General features: G+C 31.5%; 2 protein-coding genes across 2 annotated transcripts in view; both read left to right on the top strand.

The window, feature by feature from the left end:
* The window catches only part of LOC117609045 (uncharacterized), an 85,741-nt gene extending 82,948 nt beyond the window's left edge, over positions 1 to 2,793 (top strand). Inside the window, exons 22-27 of the mRNA XM_034334884.2 lie at positions 114 to 406; positions 605 to 692; positions 782 to 952; positions 1,114 to 1,299; positions 1,515 to 1,807; positions 1,960 to 2,793. Coding sequence (XP_034190775.2) covers positions 114 to 406; positions 605 to 692; positions 782 to 952; positions 1,114 to 1,299; positions 1,515 to 1,807; positions 1,960 to 2,436 — 1,508 coding nt within the window. The 3' untranslated portion in view covers positions 2,437 to 2,793. The remainder of the gene's footprint in view (positions 1 to 113; positions 407 to 604; positions 693 to 781; positions 953 to 1,113; positions 1,300 to 1,514; positions 1,808 to 1,959) is intronic.
* Positions 2,794 to 6,656: 3,863 nt separating this feature from the next.
* Positions 6,657 to 14,526, top strand: LOC117609048 (neprilysin-1-like). Its single transcript, XM_034334886.2, has 18 exons — positions 6,657 to 6,782; positions 6,847 to 6,998; positions 7,351 to 7,512; positions 7,789 to 7,872; positions 7,967 to 8,175; positions 9,064 to 9,972; positions 10,796 to 10,888; positions 10,964 to 11,105; positions 11,188 to 11,290; positions 11,354 to 11,444; positions 11,540 to 11,716; positions 12,001 to 12,107; positions 12,233 to 12,291; positions 12,376 to 12,427; positions 12,524 to 12,591; positions 12,658 to 12,800; positions 13,642 to 13,809; positions 14,259 to 14,526. Exons 1-18 carry the CDS (start codon positions 6,760 to 6,762, stop codon positions 14,436 to 14,438), a joined length of 2,922 nt encoding a protein of 973 aa, XP_034190777.2. The 5' UTR covers positions 6,657 to 6,759; the 3' UTR covers positions 14,439 to 14,526.
* The last annotated feature ends 167 nt before the right edge of the window (positions 14,527 to 14,693 follow it).

Raw genomic sequence — 14,693 nt, 5'->3', positions numbered from 1 at the left:
TTAGTTATATTTTAATATATAAAAACAATAATATTGTATTTTTATTTCTTCATCAACAATACTATAGTTTCAACAAAATTTCTAACAAAAAATTCATATACATTGATATTTAGGTCCAAAAGGATTCGCTGGTTTCCCTGGGGCTCCAGGATTACAAGGATTACCGAGTCCACCGGGACCACCAGGACCAAAGGGTTCTCAGGGAGAACCTGGACTTCCTGGAATCTCTATTAAAGGACAACAGGGTGAACCGGGACTGCCTGGATTCAATGGTGGAATAGGATCAAAGGGAGAAAGGGGCGACACGGGTCTTCCTGGATTTGCAGGACTGCCTGGACATAAAGGAGAACGCGGGGATGAGGGCGAACCTGGTGTATCTGGAATGATAGGTTCTCCAGGTCCAAAGGTTAGTTGTTACAATTAATATTGTACATTTTATTCGATGATAGCATATGCGATTTTTAAAGATCCTAAACTTATTCGAGTCAATCCTTTTCTAAAAATTATTGAATTAGGAATTATGTGACACAGAGTAAATACTCCAAACATACTTCACTACTATATGTAAATTTCTACTATATTCTTTATAAAAATTACTTGATAGGGACCAAAAGGAAATCGAGGTAACAATCCATTCTCACCTTTCCCAAGGAAAGGACTACCTGGAGACACAGGACCTGAAGGATTACCAGGTATTGTCAATAATAAACAGTAAAATATTTTCGAAGATCATTTTGTTTAATAACAGTTAAAAATATTGTTTAAATGACTGTTAATATAGGTTTCCCTGGGCTGCAAGGAATGATGGGTGAACCAGGCCTAGATGGACTGCCTGGAAGAGCAGGAGAACCTGGAATGATTGGAGCACTAGGACTTCCAGGACCAGAGGGCAAAGAAGGTCCTGCTGGTTATTCTGGTCCTCGTGGTGCCGTTGGACGTCAAGGACCCCCGGGTAAGAAAAATATGAATACAAAAATAACTTCAATATGAAAAAAGAAAAAAGTGAATAATAATCTTATAAAAATTAATAATTCTTGAACATATTATTATTCACACCTGATTTATATTACCTGGTATTTTGCAAAACTGAAATCGTAAATGGTAATTTTTCAGGATACCCTGGAATCCCAGGAGCTCCAGCACCTCCAGCACCAGGACCACGAAACAGAGGTTTCCATTTTGCTCGACATTCACAATCCGAAATGATACCACTCTGTCCATCAAACACCGTGAAACTATGGGATGGTTTCTCTTTGTTGCACATAATGGGCAATGGAAAACCATACGCGCAAGATCTTGGTAAGAAAAAAAAATCGAGTATTTCAAACTAGTAGAAAATTCAAAATGTTATTTCTTAATTAATTTGTTATTCTGTTAGCTTATCACCGGACTAATAGAAACAAATATTTTATATTAGAGTAATTGTTTTACATCTTAAAAATTTGAAACTTAAAAATTAGAGTTTTGAAAATCTATAAAATGTATTTTTAATATACGATCTGTTTTCATTCAAGGTGCGCCCGGAAGTTGCGTGAGGAAGTTCTCCACCATGCCTTTCATGTTCTGTAACATCAACAACGTATGCGATTACGCGAATCGTGATGATTACAGTTACTGGTTAAGTACAACTGAACCTATGCCTATGTCTATGACGCCGATACCGGCACCGGAAATCGGCAGATACATTTCCAGATGTTCTGTTTGCGAGGCACCGACTCGCGCAATCGCGGTCCACAGTCAAACCATGTCGATACCACAGTGCCCGGGTGGTTGGGAGGAACTCTGGATCGGATATAGTTTCCTCATGGTAAATTCCTCAATTATTATTAGAAACATCTTCTTCTATTATTTGATGAGAGGGGTTTGATATTCATAATTTTTATAATGGAAAATGATTTATGATTTTCTTGTTGAAATTTAATATCGCCTTCGAGAGACTAAATTCAACAAAATTTACAGCACAGAGACGCAGGTGCAGGTGGTGGAGGTCAATCATTGATCTCCCCCGGATCATGTCTCGAAGAATTCCGTGCTAGACCGTTCATAGAGTGTCGAAGTCTTGGTACCTGCAACTACTTTTCCACTGCCACATCCTACTGGCTGGCCACCATCAAGGACCACGAAATGTTCCGTAAGCCTCTGCCGCAGACCTTGAAGAACGACCATACGTCACGAGTCAGTCGCTGTGCAGTCTGTATTCGTCGTCGCGTCAACGAGGACGGTAGTCAGTTGAAACCATTCACGTCGAACGGACAGAAGGAGACACTAGACAACATCCGGTATGCACCTCAGCCACGCTATCCTGATTATCAATACCCGAGGCAGGGTTCTCCAGGAAGAACAAGAAATCCGCACAGACGCATACCGTACCATTACCGAAAGAAAGGACGGTCCCGTAGACCGGACCGAACTACGGAGGTTCCAGAAGCTGCCTAAAAGTCATCGACGTGTCATGAAGTGACGTGCAGGGTAGCAGAGCGAACCCGTGTGTGTACATAACAAGATTTTCGAACCTGTTAGTTAAGTTATCGCGTCATTGTGTGGCGTAGCCGAGAGGAACGATGAATAATAAACGCCATAAGCGTGTAGCCACCTATTCGTGGCTGATGCCAAAAATTCACCGGGGACGCAAGTCCCGTTGAAACTGCCAATCGACATCCGCTTCGGGGCCCGAAGAACCCCGTCGTAACGATGAATTTAAATTAACAATACATGTATGATGTATGGCTATTGTAATAACTTGTTTATGTATGTATCTGCATTGAGTATAAAATAAAAAGTCTTTTGTAGAAGCTATCGGATATGACATTTTACACCATTTTAAATATGTTACGTTACCGGCTTATCATTCCTTTTTCTCCTTATTAACGAAAGAAATAAATTATTGAATAAATAAGTTATCATCAAATATTCAAATATTTTGTAAAATATCTCTAATTACAATAGAAAATGAATAATTTTCATAGGTAATGAAGAAATACATACATATGTATATGTATAGAATATTTTCACCTTCATTAGTTTTAGCGTTCACTGTTAAGCGGCGCTGATAGTACGGTTTGCAAAATGCGCATTGATGTAAAATTAAAAGATTTGTAAAAATTAAGTTTGCACATTGCTACCAATTTTTAAAGCACTTTGAAAAATTTATAATTTTTGTATAATGCAACATATATTACAAAATAACTGGTATAGATAAATAATTAATTTTTAAGTTTAGAGATCTAGATTGACAACATAAATGTTCAATTATTTTATTATAAATTAGAAACTCCAACTGGCATGAAATAACAATCTTTTTAACCAATCTTTTGAACCTTTTTAAAGCAACGTATCGAATAGCAGATATTTTAGTGTGTTATTTAAATATTAGACGTTTGAATAATTAAATGCCATTCTATTGTATTAAACAACTATAATATGTATTGAAATATGTTATCGTATATATAAATTAAAATAATTGATAATAATAATGATTACTGTATTATGTGTAATATTGAACAATATTAAATGTATTATAATATATGCTGAAAGAGTAGCATCTATTACTCTATACTCTACACCAAGCTCCCTAAAACAAACTTTAATATTAAATATCTTGTGACCTATTACCTACGCCTAAAATCATATATCAGTAAACTCGGGGATATGAATATTTAACAGAATGCAATAGTTCATCGATTAACTGTAACGATAGATCTTTCCTTAGTAGATCTACTCTCTCTTGTCACGGATATCCACTTGCTAACTATTCCAGCATCGTCTATACGGCAACGTTGTTAACATCGTATATTTGTGCAATACATTTTCAGATTGGAACTGTATCTTACATCCACTCTGCTCAGGTTATCCTGTCTACGGATGAAGAATAAGATTGCAAAGCCCTTTCGCTAGGATGTTAGCGCATCTGATGATATGTTGCTACCGTTGCTCTAACGCTAACGGCTAACGTACAGAGTACGTGTAATGTAGCCGGATATCGACGCTCAAGGATGAACGCAACAACATAAATGAATTGTGGATCTATATAAAAATTTTTTATTTTTATGAATTATTTCTATTATCTAAATTCAAACATTTTACAGATTTTTCATTTTTACATAAATACTATAAATTGATGTACTTAGAATTTTTGTTTGAAGTGGACATTAATTCTGATGGTTCCTTATTTTTGTCGCCGTTTTATTTCACAATTCCATGTAATAGAAAAGCAATATAAAAATGTAATTTAGTTTTATTGGATATTACATTTCGGTTCAATAATTTTTTATAGTAAAAAAGGATCTAGCCTGCATTTTTCAACCTTGAATTTTTTAATACTTATAATCAAAACGAAATTTTTCTGCAATAAAATATAAAATAATATTTGCTCTCCTACAAAATTTTACCGAGTTTCCACTAGTACGACTGCACCAAAGCTCTAAATACGAAGGTGGCAATTGCCACCAGCAAAGCCGAAAGGGTTAAGGAGGACCAGACTCACCTAGTCAATGCAACTATGTAATTTACATATTTTTCATACGATATAATATGTTATAAATGCATAAACTTCTTCTGTGTGAATATAATTCATACTAAATAAAGATTTGATGCGTTTGCCAATCAAACCAGATCAAGAGATCAAATTAATTATATTCGATATTTTATTGTTCACAGAGTGAGTCATCTAACTTACGATTAGTTATCTTACAAGTTATCTTTGTTATTTGTAGAGTTAAGAAAAAGTTTATTCACAGGAATTAGGTATATATAAGTACATATATGTGCAATTGTATAGTATCAAGGTAATCGTAACATGGCAGCTGTAATTTTTTGTAGGTAATCTTCGAAAACTTTAAGATTAACTTTGTTTTTTCAAATGGAAATGAAAATCCCTTTTGTAGAATTTTTCGGAATATTCTGCTAAATAGTTTATTAAGGTTTATTAGCATAACTTGGATTATCCTCTGGAGTAAATCCAATCCCTTAGAAATTTGGAAAAATCTGAAATTTTGGAATTTTGAAACTTTTAAGATCTAAAATTTTGGAATTTTATAATGGTGAAGGTCTACATTTTTCAGGAGTGGTCAAACCAGGCTCACCCTAGCCCCTACCTACTTACGCTAATGGCTAAAATATTTATAAAATTAACCACTTGTAATATATTTCAAAGTAAATGAAACACCTCATTTTCGAACTCAGAATATCTCACGAAATGAATCAACTTATTATAATAACAATTTGTATGTTTTTCTTTCTTTCTTTTTTGTAAATATAAGACAATAATTTCTTATAAATACACGAATTACTTCGGACCTTGTAAACATTTCAATTTTGTACAATTTAAAAATACTTAATAACACTTGATGTTCGACACTTTAGGAACATTGTTTTAAGCAAATGTTTCATTGTCAGTGACATAATCAACGCTGCGCGTAATATTATCTGCAGTTTCTCAATAGCACCACAAAAATTCTTTCATTGATGCTGGTGAATGAGATAACCTCTTCATTTCCTCTATGATAGGAAACAATTTACCTTGTCATTATACACATTGGCGTAACTGAGATTCTCTTCTGCGGTAGGTCAGGTCCATTAGCTCTGTAGCAGTATTAAGTGTTAATATTTCTAAATTTTAGAGCCTTAGTACCTACAATTTTTAAATCTGAAAATTACAGAACAGTGAGAGGGGGACTACATTTGGGGGAGGAGGGCACTACCCTAATCCCTACCTTGTTATGCCAATAATTACACATAGAAATTTAAAATAAACATATTATTGTTAATTATAGCATATGTTTCTCATAATATAAATAAAGCATAAATTATGCACGACTTTAAAAAAAGTTTCCTTACTCTTACACTAATAACACAGAAAATTATTTTTTCCCCTTAAAAATGAAAAATCATTGTAATATGTCCCCATTAGACAGGATGTCCCAGGATTAAACGATCAAACTGCACCAGCATGTTCTATGAGTAAAAATAAGAAATAAATGTTATATAAACATAGGTCCGCAGATGCTTTATAAAATAGTTATAATAAAAAATCGTGTATCGTTCAGACGTTAATTCGCGGCATGAAATAATAGAAAGGATTAATAGTGCATTCCCTGAATAAAGCAAGATAAAGATGAAATTCGGAGAGTGATAAATTCAGTTTTCCTAAGATGTCAAGCTCGCATTCATAACGGTGGACAGCACTTTGAAATGGAAACATAAATTTCTCTTCAATCTAATAAAGTATAACTAAGCGTTTACAGGCCTATGTTTATATAACATTTTTTTCTTATTTTTACTCATCGAACATGCTGGTGCAGTTTGATCGTTTAATCTTGGGACATCCTGTATATGTATACATGTATAATAAATTTTAATTTTCACCTTACATCCTAAGCGTTTCCTCTTTCAATAATTTTCTCAAATATGTTATCAAAATATGCATAAATTTATTGAAATTTTGTAAAATAAATTCTCCATCAAATATTTAATAAAAAATGATCATCATACGTTGCAGTAGGTATTACACTATTTCCGTTATGTTTGTATGAACGAAGAACGAAAAGGATGTACATATTTCATTTCACATATATTGATACAAAATATATATTATCGGTGCTTATCATCAACAGTTCAAGGTCTTTCCGTTTTATGTACATATAAAATCGTCACCAACTGCAACGGGTTGTGCACTTCGCAAATAAGAGGGCTGGATATTACGTCCATAATCCTACTTTTTATTTCATTGTCAGTATTTTTCATCACCGTGTCACGACAATAATGATGCAAATCATATGGATTTTGTGAGTAATCATTGTGATAAAAATATTCAGTTAACGTAAGATAACTAATTGATTTGATTTCTAGTGTGTTCTTTGGTATAATTGCCAGTGGCACTTGCAACATCCTGAATCATCACCTTAATTCAAGGTGGTCATTTGGTGCAAATAAAGAATCCATCACTGAAGAATCAAAAATAGAACGATCTCTTTGTACCACTAAACAATGTCAAGAACTTGGTAAGCAAGAAACCTTAATTTTATTGTTATTCCATCAACTACAAACTTGGTAATATTTCTAAATTCTTCTCTGATTTTTAGTATTTAAAATATTTCTTATATTACTCTAAAATCTTATGAAGAGTAAAAGTTGGAAGAAATAATCCTATAGTGCTTCTTATTTTTAATCTTGTCACTTCGGCGTGCTTTTTGAAAATAATTTATTGCACTATGTTCTTAGAAATTTATATTTTATATTCTTCACGTATGAGCATCCACTATTAAAATCAAAATGGCTGATATTCTAATTAAATACTGAATTACTATGAATAAGCCTTCAGTTAATAATTTTATTTTCTCTATTATTTATTAGCAAAATTGTTAATGGAAGGCATGAAGAAAACTATCAACCCATGCGATGATTTTTACGAGTACGTGTGTGGAAACTGGAAAATACACAATCCTCTTCCTCCAGATGAAAAACGATGGAACTTGGTAGTTAAACTTCAAAGAAATGTTGACAGACGTCTGGAAGGTTTGTTGAGCGTTTGTTGGGAATAGTGCAAAATATTTTTAAAAATATTTTATTAAATAAGATCATAGGTATCTTTAAAAATTTCTTTTTATAAATAGGTGATAACATATTTCTTTATATCTAGACCAGAGCTACAAAATTTAAAGCAAATCGATACTGATTTTGAATCGCTAATTTAAAAAATGTGGTTGTAAGAAAATCGCATTTAGTAACTTTATCAAGAGGAGTAAAGACAACTGAATACCTTTTTATTATTCTAACGTTTTCCATTCACAGAAATACTAAAAAGTGAAGCAACACCTGAGGATCTCTATGCAGTGAGATTTTCTAAACGAGCGTATAATGTTTGCATGGACACAGGTATTTCTTGCAAAAATATTCACCGACATGAAAGACAATTTTTTTTTTATTAATTATGGAAATTTATAAGTTGAAGCTTACAATTAATTTATAGACGAAATGGACAAAGCAGGACTTCAACCACTCGTGTCTACATTGTGGAGAGCAGGTGGATGGCCATTAATAATGGAAGAAGAGGAATGGGACGAGCAAATATTTAAATGGCAAACCATAGACGATTATTATGCTAATATAATAGGTTTAAATGCCTTTCACGACTTGCACATTGTCCAATACTGGAGCAGTAAAGAATATGATATAATTGTAAGTACTCCTCACGTATAAATTCAAATACATACCACTGATATTAATTAAGATTCCTCGTTCATGGTTTAAAACTTTAACCCGCAAATTAAATTAATAAATAATCCCAACAGACAATAATTTTATTTTTAATAGATTTGATCTATTATTTTGATGACAGTTATTTCTAACAGCGGTGTATTCATGTGTTTAATTAATACACTAATTACCATATCACCCACATTTGGATTTTAGGAATATTTTTATGTACTTAATTAGAAATATTTGTGTTAAATCAGCGTCAGATAAAAGGGTGGTCTCCCTTCGGTGGCAGTGGAAGCCGCCCCTTCCGCTGCATTCTTTAGCTTTACTTTCCGCGCCCCATTCCAAACCTTCTATTAACTGTATCAAAGATTCTCTTTAATATCTCTTTAATTTTATAAATATCTTTAATTCCCAAAATTAAAATTTTTACTTTAAACTATATTTTGTAATGATAACTTCTAAAATTTGATTTGTATTTATAAATTTATTTATTCTTACAAATACTTTATTACTTTCTACATTACATGCTATTACCATATTATTTTCTTTTGTAATTTTTACTTTATCTTCATCTATATTAATTTCTTTGATTAGAGGAATAATAATTATATTTAACTATTTCATCAGTTTAATTAATAATGAAAACTTGTTACTACCTTATAACAAGGTAGTAACCTTGGCCCTTTCTCTTTAGTATTAAATGCTATTTAATTTTATTTATAATAAATTTCAATTTTTCAACCAAGATTATTAACCAAGGTGCCCTCAAACGTTTGATAACCTTACGCAGCAGAAACTTTAGTCCGGTCCTGTGTTAGGTACTAAAGATTATGGACAAGATCACTTCTAAAGATTATGTTTCAGATCACTTCTCCCCATCTACCCCGAATGATGAGCGAACTTATAACTACGGAAGAAATAGACATGGATAGCAGTGATGAAAATAACGATAGTGGAGAAGGAAGTCAAGAAAAAGGTAGCGAGGAAGATGATAGAAAGGACGATGATGAGAGCGAAGACGATGAGGAGGAAAACGACGAGAAAGATGAATTTATTCTACATAAAAGGAAAATAACCAAAAAAAAGATTAATAAACAACTGGCAAATAAAACAAGAATAAATAAGCACATCAAAACTAGAACAAAGAGAAGCATAACAACAAGAGGAAATAAACACAGACAAATTTCTGACCATAAGATGAACAAATTGTTCAAATATAAACCAATATCTCAACCTAACAGTGTTAAAGAATCTGCAATAAATTACAATCTAAAAAACAAAAGAGAGCATGAAAATTTGAACAGTGACTTATATTTCAATGACGATGATGTTGAACATGAAAATATTAATGACGATGACATTGTTAGTTATAGTGATAATGAAGAAGAGAATGGAAACATCGAGCAAGATAAAGATAACAAAGAAAGCAGTGGTAATTACAATGATGATGAAGAAAACGAAGAAAGTGGTAGCGGCAGCGGTGATTATGAGGATGATGATGATGATGATGATAATGATGATGATGATGATGGCAGTGGCAGTGGCAATGGCGATGGTGAAGGCGATAAAACAGACGAAGATAATAGCAGCGAGGAAAGAAGAAAGGAACGCATGGACAACATAAAAAAAGCGAAGGAATTAAGGGAGAGTTATGCAAAGTATATGTTCAATGTTAGCATGGCACTTGCTAAAGCCAGAGGAATTCTTGTACCAGAAGAGAAACTGAAGAAAGATGTCGCGGATTTGTTGGAATTTGAGATAAATTTGTTAAAGGTAACTAATGGATTTCATATTATTCAGTGCATGTCAAAATTTCCATCGTTGAAAAAGTACATGACTTTAGTCTTCTAAAAATAATACTTATCTTTTATTAATTAATTATTAAACGAAATTTAATTTTCTTCGTTACCCGATCAATGGAAAGTTTTCAGAAAAATAAAATTCAACTGTTCGTGTTTGCAACGTTACATCCCTTGCCTGAAAGAGTGCTAGATAATGATGGATAATATCTTGAATAGAAACATTGCAGTCTTTATAAAACGTTATTCAAGAAATTTCCTCCAAGGTTAAAAGAATTATTTCATACTTCTAATAGAAACAGCACATTACAATTATAGTTATTTCATTTTTTAATTTAAACTTTCCATTTACAACCTAACGAAATTAATGCTATTCAAAATTTTCTTTATTTTTTTATCTTTCAATTATTCAAATTTGTACTGCTGGCATTGGCGTAATTAGATGGGGGTCACGGTGAACCCGAAAGAATCTAGACTGGACCTTTCCCAAAAATGTGGACCTTCACCATTCGAAAGTTTTAAGATTCCAAAAGTCCAGAATTCCAAGTTTTCAGATTTCCTTCGTTTCAGAATTCTGGAATTACAAATTTTTAAATTTGCAGAGTTCCAAAATTCAAAAATTTTGAGAATCTACAATTTCAAAATTTCACAATTTCATAATTTCTAAATTTCTAAGAACCCCAGAAGAAGGTCCAAGGTACTCCAATGAATGTTGATCAATAACCATCATTGAATTCAACATTTTAAACTTCTTAAATGATTTTTGCAACATACTACTACAATACGTATTTTTTCAGATCGTATATAAGTATGGAGAAGAATTGAACATGACTCTTCAATTATTTCAAAAGAAATACGATTGTTTGGTACCTGTAACAAACAACGGAGAAGTAAGAAATTACGTTTGATTCAGAGAACGGACGAATTTAATTGTGAACTACAAATAGTATAAATCGATTTTCTAGATAAATTGGATAAGAAAAGTAGAAAACCTTTTTATCAGTGGAGGAATGGAGATTGATAAAAAAACACCGGTCGTTATCCCATCTTTTAGCTACATCAAGAATCTTAAAAAATTATTGGACAAAACACCGAGTAAAACAATTGGTATGCATATCCTTTGTAAATAAAATACAACGGTACTGATTTCATATTAATTGATTAATGATTGATGATCAATTTTACACAGTAAATTACGTACACTGGAATTTCCTTAGTAGAGTAATAAAGAGTACCACAAAGGAAATGAGAGATTGGTACTGGGGTAGCGAAATAATAACTGTTAAAAAAAGGTAATGAGTAATTTACAATAAAATGAAAAAAGAAACAATTAAACAATATTAATTCCTATATAGATCAAACCTATGCATCACTGAGATAGGAGCTGAATACAGTTTAGGATATGAATATGTAAAGAAATATTTCTCGGATAAAATCTTGCAAACGGTAAAGATTCGTGTGAACATTACAAAAATTATAATATATTCAGATAAACAAATCTCGTGCTGATAAAATGTCACTCATTGATGGAATTAATAAAGGCTTCAGATATGATTGACGATATTGAAAAGGAAGTCGAGTATCAGATCAAAGAATCAACTTGGATGGATATTGAAACTAAACATTTCATCTTAGATAAATTGGTGTACCTGAAGAAACTAATTGGATATCCAAAGTCATATCGAAATAATACTATTATGAATCAACTCTTTAAAGGTGTAAGTTTCTATCTTTCATCTCAATGGCAGGGTGGATCTGACTCCTCATCATTTTAAAACGTTAAAATTCTGAAATTCCACAATTTCACACTGCCAAAATTCCAGGATATCAAAATGAAATTCCAGATTACCAAAATTTAAAAATTTAAAAATTTCTGTGGTACTTGGCTTGCTCCAGAAAAAAATCCTAATTATGCCAAAGCTTTTTATTTGTAATTTTTTTTTTCTTTATGTGTTTTCGTTTTTGGTTTATTTAATTTAATTAATTATTAATTGTTTTTTAGCTTAGCGTTAGCCGATCGCATTACGATAATATTCTAAGCATAATGAGATATCTGAAATGGCAAAAATTAAAATTAATATTCAAAAAAGAGATTGAAACTTCTGAAGAGTGAGTATGTTGTCTGTAACTAAATCCAACGAAAATCCTACGCTTTTGCAATTATTGAAAAATAATTATTATTTCAAAGATTTTCAATAAAATGAAGAATAATTAAAGGAAAAATTCGTTTACAGATTTGTCATGAATCCTTTAACAATAAATGCCTTTTTCATAGTCTTTTACAATGCCATAGGTAAGTTATTAAAATACACGACAAATCTTTTGCATGACTTAATTTTCTTAACATTATTCACAGTATTACGGTTTTTGATTACAGAGGTAACTGCGGCAGACTTTCAGAGTCCTTTCTTCGATTCTCATCAACCATGGTATGCAGAAATTAACATTCCTATTTTTATATTTTAACGTTACTATAAAAATGCATTTTATTTCTTTCAAATAAAATATTTCTTTAAATTATATAGGTTTACCAATTTTGGGGCTATTGGAGCCATTATGGCTCACGAAGTGAATCATGGTTTCGATAGCAGTGGTAAATTACTTGATCTCTAATTACAACTTTTCCGTGACATTAACGTGACAATAACGATTTCGTTAGGTCGCGTATTTGACAAATGTGGTGAATACATGGCATGGTTACCTGCAATGGCAGAAGCATACGAGAAAAGAGCAGAATGTTTTCAAGATCAATTTACCAAGTATAGTGTGGTATACAATAAAACAGCGAATATCCCGATAGAGGTAATTATATGAAACAAACAATTTGTAGACATATTTACAACTAGCAATTTAAAAGTGAATTACAATTTTTCTAAATAACAGAAGCGAATTTATTGCTACTGATTTGCAAACAAAGTAATTACATATTTATTAGAATTAAAGGAAATAATACTAAATTGGATAAATTTTAATGTTTAAGATAACAAAATTTCTGAACATAATGCTGATATTAAAAAATTTGTTTAATATTATTATATTTTTCTAAAATTAGAGGTCTATTGACATTATTCAGAATTTCTCAATTTTTTATGATATCTTTTACGTAAAAAATAATGTAGACTTCTAAGAACATTTTTGAAAACTCTGTTCTGCCGATGTTGAAAATTCACATAAATTCTAAATTCTAGATTATTACTATAATAATTCACTGAAACCTGACATTTTTAATACATCTGGAAGTGAAGGATTTAAATAACATATTAGATTAATATTATAAGAATTCATTGGAAGATTCATTGTTGAAAATTAAAATTTTTTACATGCTTATTCGAACACGAATTCTTAAGAATATAACACGGTGGACAGAAAGCATCTCCCACCCTCTGAATACTAAATTTTATAACTTTCAAAATGGTCAGTATTAAGTTTCACTCATTTAAGAATATCCCCAGTACGTTTAATATCGAATTATCTATGTTAAAAGGTTAATAATAATTCTTACTGAATCGAAATTTTAAGAGTATTAAACTTCTCACACGTGCAATGTTGCACATTAAACCTATATACATGTAATATAATTTAAAACGTCTATTAAGTTGAATTTCATTTATTTAACAAATATTTTATGTATTCATAATTGCAGGATTACGGTAAACAAACCGAAACAGAAAATATTGCGGATACAATGGGTTTGCAAGCCGCATTCAGAGCTTATCAACGAAGGCAACGAATATGTGAAGAACCTGATCCCATGTTGCCAGGATTAGAGAATTTCAGTAACGAACAACTCTTATTCATATCCTTTGGCAACGTAAGTTTCATTTTTCATTTTTTTTTTTTTTTTGATATAATATATTCAACTTGTCAAAAGTATTTTAATAAATAAAAATAATACTATAAAAATTAATCAAATAGCAATCGTCCTCATTAGCACAACTATAATTTTTGTTTGAATTTGACTAGGTTCCATAGCTGTTCCAAAAATATCAAGTAATATCTTCTATTATTCAATTGTAACAAACTTTTTATTTATTGCATACCTTGTATTTAGTTACATTACATATTACATGTTACATTTTGATCTACGTATTTGTTTACATAAAGATAAGACTATAAGCTTATTTCAATAATTTGTTATCAGGAACCAGTCAGCATTTTCAGGGGGTCTAAGTCTACTCTGTCCCTTATCTACTTATGTCAATAATCTTTATGACCGTATTAAGACTAACTAATATTGAAATTGTGTTTTTAAATTTACAGTTATGGTGTGAAGTCGCGGATCCAGAAGAGTTAGGAAAGAAAGTGCGAAGGGATTCTCATAGTTTGGCTCCGTTAAGATTGATTGGTTCTATATCGAATTCCGAGGATTTTGCTAAAACTTTCAATTGTCCAGAAGGAAGTCCAATGAACCCGAAGAAGAAATGCAACATATGGAAATAAGAATAATGCTCATATTGAATGCTGATACTTTCAATCTTTTATAATGAATATTTATACAATTTCACAATACTTCTAATACAATTCGTATCTATGAAATAAAATTACTATAGAAAATATTTTTTTATTTAATCCTATTCCTGTGATTTAATTCTCACCTGTAATATTTGAAGCAACGTTAATAAGTTCGACACGTTAGTATGATTCATTTAATACCTGGTATTTTTGTTATGTATTTTGACGTTCTGAAACATACAA

This window comes from Osmia lignaria, chromosome 14, assembly GCF_051020975.1.
Source record: "Osmia lignaria lignaria isolate PbOS001 chromosome 14, iyOsmLign1, whole genome shotgun sequence".
Lineage (NCBI taxonomy): Eukaryota > Metazoa > Arthropoda > Insecta > Hymenoptera > Megachilidae > Osmia > Osmia lignaria.
The sequence above is the reverse complement of the archived record's forward strand: the minus strand, read 5'-3'. Positions and strand labels throughout refer to the sequence as shown.

Coding starts and splice junctions, on each gene's coding strand:
- LOC117609048 (XM_034334886.2), top strand. CDS start 6,760: ATGATGCAAATCATATGGATTTT. Junction 8,176..9,063: donor GTAAAGAATATGATATAATT/GTAAGTACTCCT, acceptor ATTATGTTTCAG/ATCACTTCTCCCCATCTACC. Junction 12,292..12,375: donor AGTCTTTTACAATGCCATAG/GTAAGTTATTAA, acceptor TTTTGATTACAG/AGGTAACTGCGGCAGACTTT.